Source organism: Trachypithecus francoisi, unplaced genomic scaffold (assembly GCF_009764315.1).
Source record: "Trachypithecus francoisi isolate TF-2019V2 unplaced genomic scaffold, Tfra_2.0 Lachesis_group3, whole genome shotgun sequence".
NCBI classification, from domain to species: Eukaryota; Metazoa; Chordata; class Mammalia; order Primates; family Cercopithecidae; genus Trachypithecus; species Trachypithecus francoisi.
In genome coordinates, this window is record NW_022681468.1 from 83,738,247 (window position 1) to 83,755,339 (window position 17,093).

The 17,093-nt window shown below is 40.1% G+C and overlaps 1 long non-coding RNA gene and 3 gene segments (V, D, J or C); 1 reads left to right on the forward strand and 3 right to left on the reverse strand.

Annotated features, from left to right (window-relative positions):
- Nucleotides 1–17,093, reverse strand: part of LOC117070008 — a 677,437-nt gene that overhangs the window by 97,779 nt on the left and 562,565 nt on the right.
- LOC117070016 overlaps nucleotides 1–17,093 on the reverse strand; it is a 705,780-nt gene that overhangs the window by 68,853 nt on the left and 619,834 nt on the right.
- Nucleotides 1–17,093, forward strand: part of LOC117070040 — a 405,055-nt gene that overhangs the window by 39,607 nt on the left and 348,355 nt on the right. The gene's annotated exons all lie outside the window — the stretch shown is intronic.
- The window catches only part of LOC117070011, a 387,464-nt gene that overhangs the window by 12,650 nt on the left and 357,721 nt on the right, over nucleotides 1–17,093 (reverse strand). Inside the window, 2 exon segments of the C gene segment in view lie at nucleotides 3,344–3,394; nucleotides 4,352–4,364. Coding sequence covers nucleotides 3,344–3,394; nucleotides 4,352–4,364 — 64 coding nt within the window.

Here is a 17,093-nt window from a genome sequence, read left to right on the forward strand (position 1 = left end):
CTTTACACCACAGCTGACTTTTTCTCTGATTCATTCATTCCTTTATTTATTCATTCACTCATTCAACAAATGTTTACTTAGTGCTTTCAGTGTATTCGTAGATGCAGTAAGAAACAACTCAAAGTCCTTTCTCTCACAGAGCAAGGGAAACAGACAGCAAACGAGCATACAAAGTTTCAAGTAGACATGAGGGCTCTAAATAAAGCAGGGAAAGGGGTCTTCAGAGTGACATGAGGTGGTAGGGAAAGGATTCACTGGAAATGACATTTGAGTGGAGACCTGGAGGAGGGGAGGGAGAAAACTGTGTGAGTCCCTGGGAGAAAATGGCTCCAGGTGGAAGGATTTGCAGGTGCAAAGGCTCTGTTCTGGGAGATGCTCACTGGGAGTGACAGGGAATGCCAGATGCCAGAACAAGGGCTAGTGGGTCTGGAGGAATGGGAAGGTCATCTCTTGGAATCTGGGAGACATCTTGATGAGGCCAGAATTATGTGAACTCCTTTTCTTGAGGGAAAGGGTGATGCTCTGATCATCATCTGGACCTTCTGTATTTAGGGACCCTGGGTCTTCAGGGGTATAATGTGAGAGATGGGCCTCACCTGACTCCTCCTGGGGAAGGGGAATACTGCTTTGGGTAACTGGTTTTGGCGAGGGTTCAGAAGTTCTTCCTTGGTGAGAGAAGTGATGGGGATGGCACTGGAAGGGAAGTGGCATAACTGTTGTTTCTGATTCAGCTTGAAAAGGAGCTCATTAGAGGCCTGAGACAGAGGCTGGGCCAGCCAGGAGAAACCTCCACACATGCCCTAGTCTAGCTGTAGTCCTGATGGAAGAGCAGAGTTCTTAAGAGCACAGATTCTGGCATCAAGCAGGTGCTTCAAATGATGACTTTACTAAGCTGTGTGATCTTGAGGAACCCCTTTGAGATTGTTTCCTGATCCACTAAAGGCAAGTCATGGTACCTCAATTCCACATGATCGTTGTGAGGACTGAGTGAAATCACATTCATTAAAGGACTTAGTGCTGTGGCCTAATAAATGGTAGGCACTCAAAGAGTGGTAGTTACATAATTATGACATAAAATAATAGATTGCATTCAAAGTCCCTCACATGGCCCACTGCCATGCAGATGTTCCCAACGACCATGTCCCCTTTCCCCGTTGCTGCTGTTGTTACCGTAGAAGTACACGTTTACATTACTTTATCCCATGCTGTTTTGTCCCATTCTCTGTTCTGTTTTATGAAGCTAAGTGGCCTCTCCAGGTTTACTCTATCCAGATGACTAAAGTGTGGGATCTACAACTGTGGGTTTGTATAGACCTATTCTGTTAGTTTTGTGCTACCGTAAGTAAGAACTTGAAAGAAGCTCCCAAGGAACAAAAGGCATCAAAAGGCTTCTGAGAAGATAAAGGGCCTGGGTTGCAGTGCTGTCTCTTTAATCCAATGTTGGCTGCTTAAAAATAGCAGGTGCCATTCAAAGATATTCTAGGTCGTGCCCCCTCTGGATACCCCTTATTTTTTCACTTCAAAGGCTGATGAAGTGCACCAATACGAAGTTCAACATTTCCCAAACTTCAATTAAGCACACCTCCCCCCCTTTTTTCATCACATGCATCTGTCATAATTTGCTTAATAATTTAAACAAATTTACTCATTTTTTAACTTAAAATATAATTAAAAGGAAACTTGAAATCACATGGGTTTGATAGCCTAGTTGTACTATTCTGATAGCCATTAAAAGATAGATCCATGCAAGTAAAAAGAATGTCTCTCCATCTGAAACCATTTCTACAGCCTGACCCGAATTCGATGAACTGTACTCCACAGTTAGGGAAATATGGACCAAGTAAATGGGTAAACAGAGGAGCTTAATTCATTAGGAAAAACTTGGCAAACAAAGGGAAATTAAGATAATCAGTCTTTAGCTTTGTTGGAAATGTGGATAGACTTATTTTAGTGAAAATTTTAAGGATAATGAGGTCTAAAGACAAAGGCCCAAATTAGTTAAAATTTCAAAATCTTACTAAGATTTTGATTTTTAAAAAAAGTCTGAGCGTCTCTGCACTGACTCCGCTAGCACAGCTTTGGGTCTTTCTCCCTGATGGCAGGGCCCCTGCCCCTTTTCTCCCTGTAGTGTGTGAGGTCTGGGGATGCTCATGCCTGTCCTTCCCCTTCCTCAGCCTCCTTCACTGCATATGCCTGAAACTGCCTTGTCCCCAGTTGGTCTCTGAGAAGAGCCCACCATCACCACCCTATCTCTCTAGAGCCTTCTTTTACCTAGAAAAACCTAAGCCGAGTGCCAAAGTCCCAGCCAGGGCAGGGCATGCTGTTTCTTTTCTAGCAGCTGGTTGGGCTGATTTGGGACCACTGACCCCTATTGCTACACTTCCCTAGGACCTTTGAAATGGGTTTTTGTATTGGTTTATTACATTTTCTTACTTAAGATTAATATGTACTATCTAACTGGAAGCTGCTGCCAGGTGGAGACCACTGTCTTATTTTATTTTTTAGCAAGACACTATTGAATTCAAATGTCATTGAAAGGACATCAAAGATGCCTTCTGTGTTGAGCATGATCCTTCAACAACCTTAGCATTGATTCCTGCATAACTGTTAGTAAGTGAGTGGTACCACATACTCTTCGCAAAAACGTTGAACACTGGTGAGTGGTAGCGAACTCTACTGGCTGTGTGCTGGAGACTTCAAAGCATTTCTTAGTTGGAAGCATTACACATTCACTTTGTCCTGGTTGGAATCTGGTCTCAGTGGGAACTAGAATGTCCCATATTTCTCACTAGTAACCTAGTTTTCATTTGCACCTCAAACAATTAGAAACAAATGTCTGGAACAGGTTATTCTCTTCTAAAGAGAAATATCACAACACCAGGGACTACTTGCTCTCGCCTCACCCTCCATGCCCAGGAGATGGATTCAGTTCTGAGCTCTCCCAGGAGGATGTATTTGGCATAAGGGAGGTCAGAATGCTTGCAATCACCTTGGGAAAACCATGTGGACTCAGGTCAGCCTCATTCCATGTCCATTCTGACTCTGCTCAGGGGAGCTGGGCCAATGACTCTGTGGTTTCTACAGCCTGACCTGAATTCGATGAACTGGGCAGAGTTCTCTGTTTCCTCTGAGCTGTATGGGTCCTTTCATATGCCCCAAAGTCTTTTTTCACAGACACCTTCTGCTCCCCTCCTATGGAAAGGATTAACCATATTTCACCTCTTCCTAGGAGTCCTCCTCAACACCAGTTATTTCACCCATTTCCCATTTCAGGATTATTTCTGCCTCCTTAGATGGAAGATGCCTTAACTTTAAATTTCAGATAAATAAATGAGTTACTTACCTGGTTCCACAGTCACACGGGTTCCTTTTCCAAAGATGAGTATATCAGTGTCACAGCACTTGAGGACGTTCCAAAAACCTCAGCGCTGCTCCCACCTACCTTCTTCCCATTAGCTTTAGGACTGGAGGATCTTTAAGGCTCGGTTCCATGAAAGATGGCACTTGTTCCTTGTCCAGCTGTTCATAGATGATGTAACCATCTGCAGGTAGGGACAGGTTTGCTTTGGGAAGGCTGTTGTCTGAGGAGTATGGAGGAGCATATTTCCTATGGCGGATCTTTCCAGCACAGTACACTTGATGCAGTGCTCTGAACTGTTGCTTTCTATTGTTTTACATTGCTCTCACTTCCTAGACCCATACTCAGCCCTCTGTGTTGGAAAGCTGGCACCGTCAAAGGGGTGGGTCTTGGCTCCATGACTACTGCAGGATTAAGGTGTTTGTAGCCACCAGTGGTGCTTTAAAGGCAGATAATATGTGGCACAGCAAGAGGAGACAGGGTGGCATGAAGCACTGTGTGATTTACAGAGCAGTCAGCTTTAGAATGAGCAACTGTGACTGGTGATTGCCTACAAACAAATCAGTCTCTCTTCAAATCCATCTTCCCAAACCACAAAGCAACTTGGGTAAATCTCTCTAGGGGTTTGAATTTAGAAATTCCATATGAGGTGGCTCATATAATTCTCTTTTGCAATAGAATCAACATGAAAACAAGACAAGAATAGTTTTTAGGAAACACCTTTCTGTATTTCCCAAGTGTGCTGTAAGAAAATGTAGAAATGCCAGTTTTACCCAAGGGAGAACAGCAGTGAGTGAGAGGTCAGCAACCATGGTCATCTCCCTGGTCCAGTCAGCTTCCTGCTATCCTTTCCAGGCTGCAAAGCAAGGAGGGACGCTGCTTGCTGTTTCTATCTCCTGAGGTATGGGGCCCAGGCTGAGGATATCCCAAGGAAATGGTACTTTCGCCCCTGCAGTTTTTGTACAGGTCTCTGTAGGTTTTGTAGCACTGTGCGTATCCCCCCAGTCACAGTGCTACAGAGCTTTACAAAAACTTCCCTTCGGTTTCACACTATATGGCCCCTGAGAATCCCCAGAACCAGATGTTTTCTCCAAGTCAGGCTCCAGCAAGATCAAAGGGTCCTGACGGTTAGGTCAGGCCAAGCTGGCTCAGGTGCTTCTGTCTGGGGCTCTTCTGCCCCACTGGCTAAATCTGCCTTGGGGTTTGTGACTAGAATGGACTTTTAGAAATCATCACATCCACTCCCATCTGTGCTTTCTGGCCAGTCCGCCCTTAGATGGTTTCCCACTGAGGAGTTTGTCGGGTACTTAAACATCTCATGTAGATTCACATGCTGTGGGTTAGGCAGAAAATGCTTGTGGTCACTGTAATTTCTCCTGTCCCCTGCTAAGCTTCTGAATCACCTTTTCCTACCCTGCTTTACACTTGAATAGTGTTATACAGTTTACAAAGGGTTTGCATGTAAATTTAAAATTTTATCCTCTCCATTAACCTCCTCCCAGTTACTAAATTCAGGCCAGTAGCCTACATGGTGCTTTGTGCAATTTAGAAAAGGCGGCCGTGCTGGGTGAATGCAGAGATAGCCCCTTGGGTTCAAGCTTGGCAAACAGATTGCACTTTTGTGTGGTTTATGAAAGGCCTTCCCTTTCCAGAAAGTGCAGCCCCACATCAAGGCCTTGGCTGGCGGCAGAGCATGCCTTGAATTTTAGCCCCACTTCTCCTCTCTGCGAGGTGCCCTTGTGAAGGCACTACCTGTGCAATCAGAGGCAGCAGCTCTGGCCAAATTCAAAGGATGATTTTCAGTTTTAATCTTGTTTGACCTCTGAGTTTTGACCCAGTCATTGCCTTCTCAAAACCTCTCCTCAGGGCTCATAAGACACTGGCCTTGTTCGCCTTTGATCTCTGTTCTAGTGCTGTCAAAACAAAGCAATATGATAGGCTCGTCGAAAGTGACCTTATTAAACGTTAACCATGAAAGAAGAGTATGAATTTTGTTGTTGTTGCTGTTTAGCAACAGGGAGCAGGAATTTAAAAAGGTTAATCTTCACACTTTCCCTGAAGGTCTTATCCAAATCCATGGTTTGGTTTAATTATGACTATTTTGCCTATGACCTTTGTGATGACTTTCCACCCTACATACAGCTGCATGCCTGCCCCATAAACTCCAAGGAACGTTATTTCTATACATAAAGTCTAACATTCTTTTGCTGATTAACAAAAAGCAAATAGGAAAAGAGAAAAATAAGAAATGTTATGGTCTCAGTGACAGACGATGTAATGGGATGGCATAAAGCAAAAGTCCTCATGGGGAGAACCAGATAAGAATAAAGAACTGTCACTTGGACTCTTGAGTGTAGCTGGCCTTAGGTACTAGTCTTTGAAAGCCATTTCAAGAGGTAACTGATTGATGCAATAAGCTTCTGACTCATACATATGAGACTCATTGAGCTCCTTCTAGTGCTGGTGACTTTCCCAAGAAGCAGCCATCAGAAACTGATGTGAATAGAATTAGTTGGAGGAAACAGAAGTTGAGAATCCTGATGAGAATGCAGCTTCCCAACTCTTCACTTGCTCCCTGTAATAGAAGTGTACCTCCAGGTTCTTTGCCACGTGACTTTGCAGGGCTTCCTACTACAGGCTCTATTGACACTGGGGCTTCGTTATGCTTTGATTCATAGAATATGAGTGGAAGTGATGGTGTGCCAGTTCTAAGCTGAGGCTTCAAGACACGTCACATCATGAGTTTCCACCAGCACTCTCTCTCTTTTTTTTTTTTTTTTTGAGATAGAATCTTGCTTTGTTGCTCATGCTGGAATGTACTGGTGTGATCTCGTCTCACTTCAATCTTTGTCTCCGGGTTCAAGCGATTCTCCCGCCTCAGCCTCCTAAGCAACTGGGATTACAGATGTATGCCACCACACCTGGCTAATTTTTGTATTTTTAGTAGAGACGGGGTTTCACCCTGTTGGTCAGGCTGGTCTCGAACTCCTGACCTTGTGATCTGCCCACCTCAGCCTCCCAAAGTGCTGGGATTACAGGCATGAGCCACTGTGCCTGGCCTCCACCAGCACTCTTTAGCCTCTATCCTTTGAAATGAAAGGAGTGTTCTCCAGGGAATCATTGCTGCTTCATCCTGACCTCTAGAATGAAGACACATAGAACAGATCTAAATCCAACTCACATCATGAAGCCAAGTCCAGGTAGCCTGCAGACCAGTGAGCAAAAGTGATACATGTTTGTTACTGTAAGCAATTGAAATTTTGGGGTTGTTTGTTATAGATCACAATTACAACAAAAATAGTTGATTAATACAGATGGTGGATCTTGGGAGGATTCCACCTCCATATGCTTTTAATTCTATGTCTCCAGCAATTATGGAACGGTATACATAAAATTTTTGGTGGCTTCCTATTATCCTCAGGACAAAACAGTATAAAACACAAGACCTTAGCTTACTTGCTCCCTTAAATGCAATTGCGTTGAACTACTTACTTCCTGAATGCTCTGTGCTCTTTCATATTTCTTTGCTTGAGATGCCCTTTCCTTCTTCTATCCCCCAGTTGATCCCTAGCCCCTCTCTTTAAATCCTCTGCATTTTCAGGGTCTTAGCTTAGTTGTTTGCTTCCCTGGGAATTTCTAAATGACTACCCCAAACTGATCTGGGTTAAGTGCTCACCCTTTTCAGAATTTTCATGGCATCCAGTAATTATCTTTATTTTTGCACTCAAAACCCTTTTTCTCTCTTCTTCATTAGGTCGAGACCCTTGAGGGAGGTGATCTGTTTTGTTCTTCCCTGTATACCATGTACCAGTACAGAGTACAGAGCCTGACCCAGTGAGTGCTCAGAAAGTGCCTTCTGAATCCATTTTAAGGATGAGGTATTTCAGGTTCAGGAAAGATAAGCTAGTAAGTGACAGAGCCATGGCCGGATCTTCCCAACTCCCCTCTGGCTCACTGCCTGGCACCAGGCTGCCTTATGGAAAACTGCCTTAACATTTGTTTAGTGTACACGGGACCACTACTTAAAACACATTGATTTTTAATATTAGCTTGAGTTAAACATGGTGGGTAAGTTTAATTTGTTGTGATTTACTCCATACCATATAATATATTCTAAAGCTGTATAGAAATGAGTTTCATATTGTCTACATATTTGGAGTATTCAAGTCATATTCTCTTCCACTAATATGGGTAATCAAAGATCAATTGCACCTCTGGAGAGGAATCCTCGAATGCCACAACTGGGAGACGTTTCAAAGATCATATATTCACTCTCCTAAGTTTTCAGATGAGAGAGTCTAGAAAGATCCAGAGAGGTTTCGCAACTTGACCAAGTCACCCAATTTCAAAAGAACATACAAGAAATTGGGTATCTATATCCCAGTGCAGTGATCTTTTTGGTACACTAGGCAAATGTCTTCTTTGGTCTTTCATTCTGGCATTTATGGTTTGAGAATGTTTCAGCTTCTCAGTTGATACCCTTCCCTGAAGTGGCCATAGGATAGTCTGGGCAACTGGCCCTTTCTTTCTCTGTGTAGTTTTTTTTTAATCATTATGTGAGATGCTCTTCTGCAGGAAAGGGGAAGAGCAGGCACAAGGTGGATGAATCCTGAGGTTCAACTCTTCCTGGAAGGAGCCTGTGTCATGTTCTTTTTGCCAGGCAAACTCATTTTCAGAGGAAAGGGACAGTGTTGGAGGCAGGGTTGACTGTGGTACTCTTCAGTCCTGGCTGGATTGTGATCTCATGCTTGGGAGCAAATTTGTGGGATATTAAGCCAAGAAATGAAATAGAGATTGAACCGGGGCATCCTCTAGGCTTAGAATATTTGGGACTGTGAACTTTGAGCTAGTGTTATTTATCTCTACCCCCTGCTCCTGGTAGTAACACATATGGTTTGAGAGTTGTAGACAAACTACAACGTGTTTTAAAAAGGATACTAGGTTGTTTAGGAGACTTCAAACCATGTCCTGGGAGGAATAGCTAAAACATATGGGAGACTGTAGACGAAAGGAAGGGAGGTATCACAGTGATCATAGTCTTCAGATATCTATCAGAGAAGAGCTGGCGTATCAGAAGACAGTTGGATTTTCATGTCTGCTTATGCACTCTACCTATTGCAGTATGTTGGTTTGGTTGAAATATATGAGAGAAATCTGGCCTTACATAGATATGTAGTATGAAAACAAAGGAGTATTTTAACAGCCTGTTCAAAATATTGTGGATACAGTATTCTTTATATTGCACCATAACATGACAAAAGGTAGTTTCTTTGAAGGTTAGTTATGATGTGAAATCCGACCCCATGTTAGTGAACTTATCATATTCCGTTACATTAAAACATTGGTTTATCCTGAAATGTGGATAGAATGTTCACCCACGCTTCTTAACGCATCCATTGGTCACTTGAGAAAATTGGTTTACTGTTAAGCAGCTTCTACCTGTTAGCACACATTTTATTATTCAATACCAAAATATTACAGTAGTTAACATAATCACTGGTCTCTTTAAATCAGGAAAAATTTTTAAATATTGGTGAGCAATCTACTTCACAGTGGCAAACATAAATTTCCTAAAACTCTAATTTTTCCTGGAAGTTTAGATTTTATAATTAGCAGGTTGGGCATGGTGGCACATACCTGTAATTCCAGCACTTTGGGAAACTGAGATGGGCAGATCACTTGAGGTCAGGCATTCGAGACCAGCCTGACCAACATGATGAAACCTCGTCTCTACTAAAAATACAAAAATTAGCTGGGTGTGGTGGCACGTGGCTATAATCCCAGCTACTTGAGAGGCTGAGGCAGTAGAATCACTTGAACCCAGGAAGTGGAGGTTGCAGTGAGCTGAGATCACACCACTGCACTCCAGCCTGGGTGACAGCGTGAGACTCTGTCCAAAAAAAAAAAAAAAGATTTAATAATTAGCAATAACTATCAGTTTTTTAATTTTAATATGACAGGCTCTGTTCATCTGTTTTTAAGAAAATGGCTGGCAAATCTACAAGTCTGAATAACCATAGTTGCCTGTCAATTGTTCTTTCAAGCAAAAATGTGTGTTTTTTGGAAAAAGTAGCTAGTTCAACTTGCAACTCAAACAACCACACAAGTGTGATCTTAGATAACAATCATAATTTGGAATGTAACAGAAGTGCTTTATGTGTACTTACCATTTTGTCACACAGAATACTAAAAAGACATGTACTCAAAAGTTGAGATTTAATACAATTAAGAATTGTTACTGCTTTGTAAGTATTATGGGCTCAATTGTTTGCCCCCTAAATTCATGTTTAAGCCCTGAATCCCATAACCTCAGAATGTGGCTATACTTGCAGAAAGGGCCTTTTGAGAGGTTTTAAGTTAAAATGAGGCCATTAAGGTTGGCCCTAATTCAGTCTGACTGATGTCCTTATAAGAGGAGGAAATGGCCGGGCGCGGTGGCTCAAGCCTGTAATCCCAGCACTTTGGGAGGCCCAGACGGGTGGATCACGAGGTCAGGAGATTGAGACCATCCTGGCTAACATGGTGAAACCCCGTCTCTACTAAAAAATACAAAAAACTAACCAGACGAGGTGGCGGGCGCCTGTAGTCCCAGCTACTGGGGAGGCTGAGGCAGGAGAATGGCGTAAACCCGGGAGGCAGAGGTTGCAGTGAGCTGAGATCCGGCCACTGCACTCCAGCCTGGGCGACAGAGCGAGACTCAGTCTCAAAAAAAAAAAAAAAAAAAAAAAGGAGGAAATTTGGACACACAATGAGAAGAGACACCAGTGTGCCCCACACAAAGAGGAAAGACCACCCTTTCTTCAGGGCACAGCAAGAAGCCTGCCATCTGCTTGGAGATGGAGGAGAGAGGCCTTAGAAGAAACCAACTCTGCCAGCACTTTGATCTTGGACTTCCATCCTGTAGAACTGTGAGAAAATAAATTTCTGTTGTTTAAGTCGCCTGGTCTGTGGTATTTCGTTATGGCAGCCCTAGTAAGGTGACACAGTCAGTATCACTTTTAAGTGAAACTAACATTTTTCCCCCTGGAAATTTGTGGCAGTGAAGAATATAATGATTATTAATACAGATTTGATGCCCCTGCCTTGATTCATGCTAAGGCACCAGCAGTTTTATCCACCATTGCTTTTCCACCATCAGTGTAAATATCAACACAATGAAAAAGGCAAATAATGTTTTGCTGTAATTGTGAAAATAATTCTGACCTCATGGGCTCCCTGAAAAGATCTTGAAGTGCCCAGAGGTCCATGGGTAATACTTTGAAAATCCCTGTCCTAATTCCGTGTTGTTTGTGCTACCAAAGCTGCAACAGCAGCAGTAAATACCAAGCTCTCTCCACTGATTCACCACTCCCTACCTACTTTGCTAATGACCAGTAGATCAATTGTATCATATGCTTTGAGTGATGGATGAGTGAGTGGTTAGAAGTCATTTGGAGCAGCAGCCTCTCATTTCTGTAGAAATGATTAAATGGATCCACACATTTTGGTTGGACTCTCTAGAGTCAAGGACCATGGATCTGTATGTCATCTGCCTCTGATTTCTTCTTGGTGGTACTCTGGAAGTCAGATGCTGGATCTATGATGATGGTGGGAAGGCTCAGTGATGACCTGAGAGTCTGTGTATATTTTCTTCAGTACCCATACTATATTTTTGTGGCAATATGTTAGCCCTCCCATTAAAAATAATAAGTGCTTACTTGTTTAAGTGACAGATATTTGAAACTGTAACCTGAGGTTTTTTGCAAAACTGTAAAGAAGAAGAATGGACCAACATGACTTGCAGAGTTAATGGGTCAAACAAACAATATACTTAGCAACTGGACAAGAATTAAAAGAGACCAGGATTTTGAACTGAGATCCATATTAAGCCCTACGAATGGAGTAAACCTGGTCAGGCTACCTTATTTGAGGGGTCTGGACACATTTTGGGTTTTGTCAAAACTATCTCTTAGCTTCTCTCTGATGCCCACCCACCGAAGGAGAAGTAGCTTGAAAATCGTCTGATTGGGGTTCACTGGTACAACTGTGGAAGTCTGGAACTGTCCCACCCCCACTTCTAACACAAAGGGAAGACTTGATCTTGAGCTATTATCATTATGTCAAATCTTGAAAGTCAGTGATTTTCAGATATCTCAGTTATGCCTGTGTCTTCAAAAAGAATAATAAGAATCTAAAATGTGCAACATCATTATTAGTGGTTTTCTTGTTCATTTTACTCATATAGTTAGTGACAGAATTCATTGTTGTCTTAGAAATATGTTATATAAACACAAGATTTTAATTTGTCCGAACACTTACAGATCTAGGGAATTCTTTGAGCAGAGTAGTATTCCTTAAGAAAATATGCTAATTTTTAAGGAAGATATTGTATTTCAAATTTTCATTGTTTAAATTTGCTGTAGACTTGTTGGCCATTTAAACATGAAAACTTTATTGTTTATTTTTTTGAGACAGGTTCTCACTCTGTCATCCAGGCTGGAGTGCAGAGGTATGCTCATGGCTCACTGAAGCCTTGACCTCCCAAGTTCAAGTGATCCTCCCACCTCAGCCTCTCCAGTAGCTGAGACTGCAGGCATGCACCACTTTGCCTGGCAAAATTTTTGCATTCTTTTGTAGAGACAGGGTTTTGCTATGTTGCCCAGGCTGGTTTAGAACTCTTGGGCTCAAGCAATCTACCTGCCCTGGCTCCCCAAAGTGCTGGGATTACAGGGGTGAGCTACCATGTCCAGCCACAAAATGAAAACTTTAAAAAAGGATTTTATGATAAAATTTTTGAAACAATCCAAAAAGAAGAGATTAACAAAATAAGTATCTATAGAATGATCACCTAGATTTAACAATTGTTAACATTTGTCACATTTTCTATTTATTTTGCTTGAGTATTTAAAAAAATTACAGATAAAATAACAATTCACTTCAGTGCATATTATGAAAAGGAATATTTTTCTACACAGCCACAATACCATTTTCCACCTGACAAAGTTAACAGAAATTCCCGAAAATAACTTAATAGCAAACCCATAGTCAAGTTTTCCTAATTTTCCTCCAAATGCTCCAAATGTCTTTTATAGATTCTTTTTCTTTCTTTCTTTCTTTCTTTCTTTCTTTCTTTCTTTCTTTCTTCTTTCTTTCTTCTTTCTTTCTTTCTTTCTTTTCTTTCTTTCTTTCTTTCTTCTTTCTTTCTCTCTCTCTCTTTCTTTCTCTCTCTCTCTCTCTTTCTCTTTCTTTCTCCTTCCTTCCTTCCTTCCTTCCTTCCTCCTTCCTTCCTTCCTTCCTTCCTTCTTCTTTCTTTTTTACAGGCACAGGGTCTCAAACTCCTGGGCTCAAGCGGTCCTCCAGCCTCTGCTTCCCAAAGTGCTGGAATTATAAGCGTGAGCCACCATGCCTGGCCTCTGTTACAGATTTTTTTTTTTGTTTTAAACAAGGATCCATTCAAAGACTATGCATTCCATTGTTGTTAAATCTTTTAAATCTCTTTAATCTTTAATAGTTCTCCTTCCACTGCTTCCCCTCTATGGCACTTTTTCCTCCCTTTTCATGACATTGATTATTGGTGAGACTGAACCTATTCAGCCTGCTGGATTTGTCTAGATGTTTCTTTGTGGAATCCTTTAATTTGCTTTTCTAACTTCCTGTCTCCTGTTAGAACTAAAGTTTGATTAGTTTTAGTTTGTTTATTTATTTCTGTCAGAAATACCGTGTAGGTGATGTTATGCCCTGTGTATTGCATCATGTGAAGATGAATATAATGGTTTGATAAAGATGAGTGATCATTAGGATAAGATGGCTACAGATATCTTCACAAAGTTACACATTCCCATTATAGCCAGCAAGTAATCTGAGACTTTAAAATGTTTTAAAACTTTTTTTTTCTTTTGGCTTGAAATGTTTTTTTTTTTACATGATTTCTTTGTGTGAAGCAGGAAGCTAGTCAATTTCTTCTTTCTGCAACTGTGAATGCCTACACAGTTCTGTCTGCTATGCAAAAATAAATGTTGTAAACTCATCAATGTTGAAAAAGTAATACCTAAAGAGTATTCACTTTTAGAAAGCAAGTAATCTAAGGATGTTATGTTCCACTTCTGCACTAAAAATGAGAATTTCATTCAAAGTGTTATTTCTGTGAATTGTTTCTAGTCCCTGAAAATGGGCTTCTTTGATTTTATTTTGATTGGGTTGATGTATTCTGTCCTTGAAGTCATAAATTCAGTTACTTTGGACAACCTAGGGAGGACTAGGCATAGTTTTCTTCACCTGTGCATTGTTTGTGCTCTCCTAGACTTAAAAAGAGCAATTGGACGTGGTGTGCTAATTGGTGATTGTAATTCCAAGAAAAGGGACTAATTCTCATGTTCTTGAATCAAACTCACATGGGGTCAAGAGAAGAGTGAAGAAAAACACAGGCCTTCTAAGCTCTCAGATCTATGGTATTCACACTGGTTGATCTGAAGTGAACAGAAACGTGGTTTAGTTCAGAGGGGATATATTTCAAAAATACATAGCTCACTTGGGTGGAGATAGGTTATGTCTTTGCTCTGGGGTGAAGGGACTTCTTGGTGGCATTAGAGAGGGAGATTCTTTCACTCTCCGTAATATTCCCAGTTGCACTAGGGCTGTCACTATCTGTAGGCACCAGCTCAGGATTCGTCTCCTCTAAAAGCTTTTCTTTGCTGACTTTATCCAACAAAAACTGTCTCTCCCAGCATCTGTTTACCTACTTGTGACTTTCTAGTAACTAGAGTCTTATTTGGAGGAGTGCACTTTTCACCACATCACTGGGCCATTTGGCCCATGCTACCTACTAACAACCTTCATGCCACTGCTACTCCCTCATTCGACAGTTTTCTCATCAGAACAAGGCACATGACCTGTTAGGAACTGGGCATTCAATGTCAGAATTTCACCTTGGGGATCTGCTTCCAGATGGCCCTTAGACCAGTGGTCTAAGGTCTTTGGTCACTGGTCTTTCTAAAGACAATGGTCTTTAGAAACACATTATTTTAAAAATTTGGAACTCTGCAAGGATGCTGTATTCCAATGAAATGGATTCAATTCACAACAAGCTCTTTCTTGAACACTTGCCTTGTGCTGGACACTAAGTTCTTTGAAGGAAGGGATTATGTAAGTTACTTAGATTTGGGTTCAACTTCTTGGTTCATCATATACCTAGTGCGTAGCCTACTATTCAGGTACTCAGTCACGATTAGTCCCAACTCCTTTACTCTTCCATTATATTCTCTTTTCAGTGCCATGGGTATATTTAGTAATATTGAAATGAGTGGTTGGAATTATTTATCACTGATGTTTTTGGTGATACTTGTTTACGTTCTGAAACTATTGCAGTAGACCAATGTGAAATAAACAGAAAATAGTTGGGACACAGGGGCAATAAAACTCATATATTATTTTCCCATGACACTCAGAGGACTCTTCCAATGCTGAGACCTACATAGCGGATCACAGCTGGGTGTTTTTGAACAAAGGCTTACTGCACTCCGACCTCTGTGGTACTAACGCACAGTGAAACACATCAGTATAAAAACCCTCTTCTTCCTTTTTCCCTTTCCTTGGCACTTTGCCATCACCACCCTCTGCCATCCACAATACCTCTGAAACTCCTTTCACCAATGCTGTTATTGTGGTTAAATGCTGTGAAACTCAGGCACAAAATTATTATAATCACACAAATAAATGAGTAAAACACCATCAACCTAAAAAACAAATGGGTGAAGGACAAATGAAGAAAGTTAATCATTGAGTATCGGACTTGAAAAATGTTTTAACTCTCTAGTAATAAAAATGTAAAGTATTAACAAACAATTTTTTGGTTAGATATTTAATTACAGCTTTTGCTCAAAATGGTGACACTCCCAATGTGGGCAAGATGTTGGTAACAATATAAATTGTTTGATTTTTATTGGAAGCCAATTAGTTAATGTCAAAAGAGTAAAAATATTTATATTCTTTTGAGCAACTATTTCCACTTGGGGAATTTACTGTGAGAAAATACTATATCTATTTGAACGTGAAGTAAGGTTCATGATCTTCAGAGAAGAAGAAATCCCTTATATTTGATTCCTTACAATAATAATGAAAAACAATATTACAATGCTTTCACTTAATTATTTTACTTTGAACAGTTAAGTACAGTTTAGTGAGGACACATTGGAATGATCTCAATCAATGCTAGCTCATGGATGCTTATGGCAGTGAGCTGATAGAATTAGTTAAAAAGACGACTAAGTAGTTTAACAGAAACATGGTAACTATTTTTTGGGCCTTCCAGTGCCTTCAAGATTACAAGTGTTTGATATTGTTTAAACAAATCTATCAAAGGAAATGTTTTGCTGTGGAGATCATGAATATTCACTTATAGGATAAATGACAAAACAATGATTCTAATGTTTTGTGAGTATGTATTGTGTCTCAAAAGTAGGTATTAATAATGTGCTATTGTTCAAACAATTTAAAATTATGTTTCTAAATCTAATGTGCTTCTAAATTTTCAATTTAGCAAAGTGAGTTTCATATACTCTGGAAAAATATTTGAGGATAAAAAGTGGCTCTAGTGACAAATACCTTGATTTGAAATGCTTAAGAAGAATTTAAAGTTATTTTATGAATTATGAAAAGGAAAAAGCAGTATTCAAAGTTGATATATTATTTTACATAATATGTGATTTTAAAATACGCATGTTTAACTCTATTAATACATTAAAACTGTAAAGTAGAATTGGCTAATTTCTCTATAACCCTAAAGTTTTATATATTCAAGTTGGACAAAATTCTTAATTTGAATCTTCTAATTAAGAAAATAGGAGCTTACTTTATTATATGTTTACATATATATTTATACAAATATAATTGTATATTTTTATATATACCATTTGAATATCTGCTGTGGTTGCTGTAGTGTTTAGCTTAGGCTATTATCTCTATTAAAGTACAATGCTCACCTGTGACTCTCCCTGCAAGTCTCAGAAAAGCTAAAGCCTCCCTCTGTTTTCATTACTTAAACATTAGTATGAATTGATTTCAGGTTATTTCTTGAGATTGCATTTTGATGGAAATAGAATGACAGCATATGAGGAATGGGATGTGGAAGAGGGTCCAAATAATCATATACATATATGATGATTTTAAATAGTGAAAAAGTTGTAAGTACAGGTGTGTTCATCACAATAATTTTCATAGTAGGAAAAATGTAGAAGCTGCCTAAATGCTCAACCATGAAGAGAACTGATTGAGTAAACTATAATATACCTCTAGACACAATCCTAACGTAGCTTATTTAAAATATTGATTAGGAAAAATATCCAATAACATGGAAAATTGATTATATAATGCATATAAATGTGTATAAGGAGTATGATTACATGTATGGAGTATGTGTAATATGTGTGTATGTAATATACATATACAGAGTATATGTAATATACATATTATACATATATTACATATACTCTGTATATGTAATCATATACATACAGTATATAATGAATCCTAGGAGGGAAAGAGCTCATTGAGTTTAGCTCCCAACCAATGTAGACAACCTTCCCAGTGTAGTCATCCACTGAACTCATCCACTGACAAGGATGCTTGTTTCACTGCTGAGTGGCTATCAACTCTTACAAAGCTATTACTGCTATTGAAATGAAGTATCTTTCCATTCATTTTTTTTCCTCCATTGGTCCTAATTCTGCTGCAGTGCCTTTCTCCATGGTCAGGCTAATGT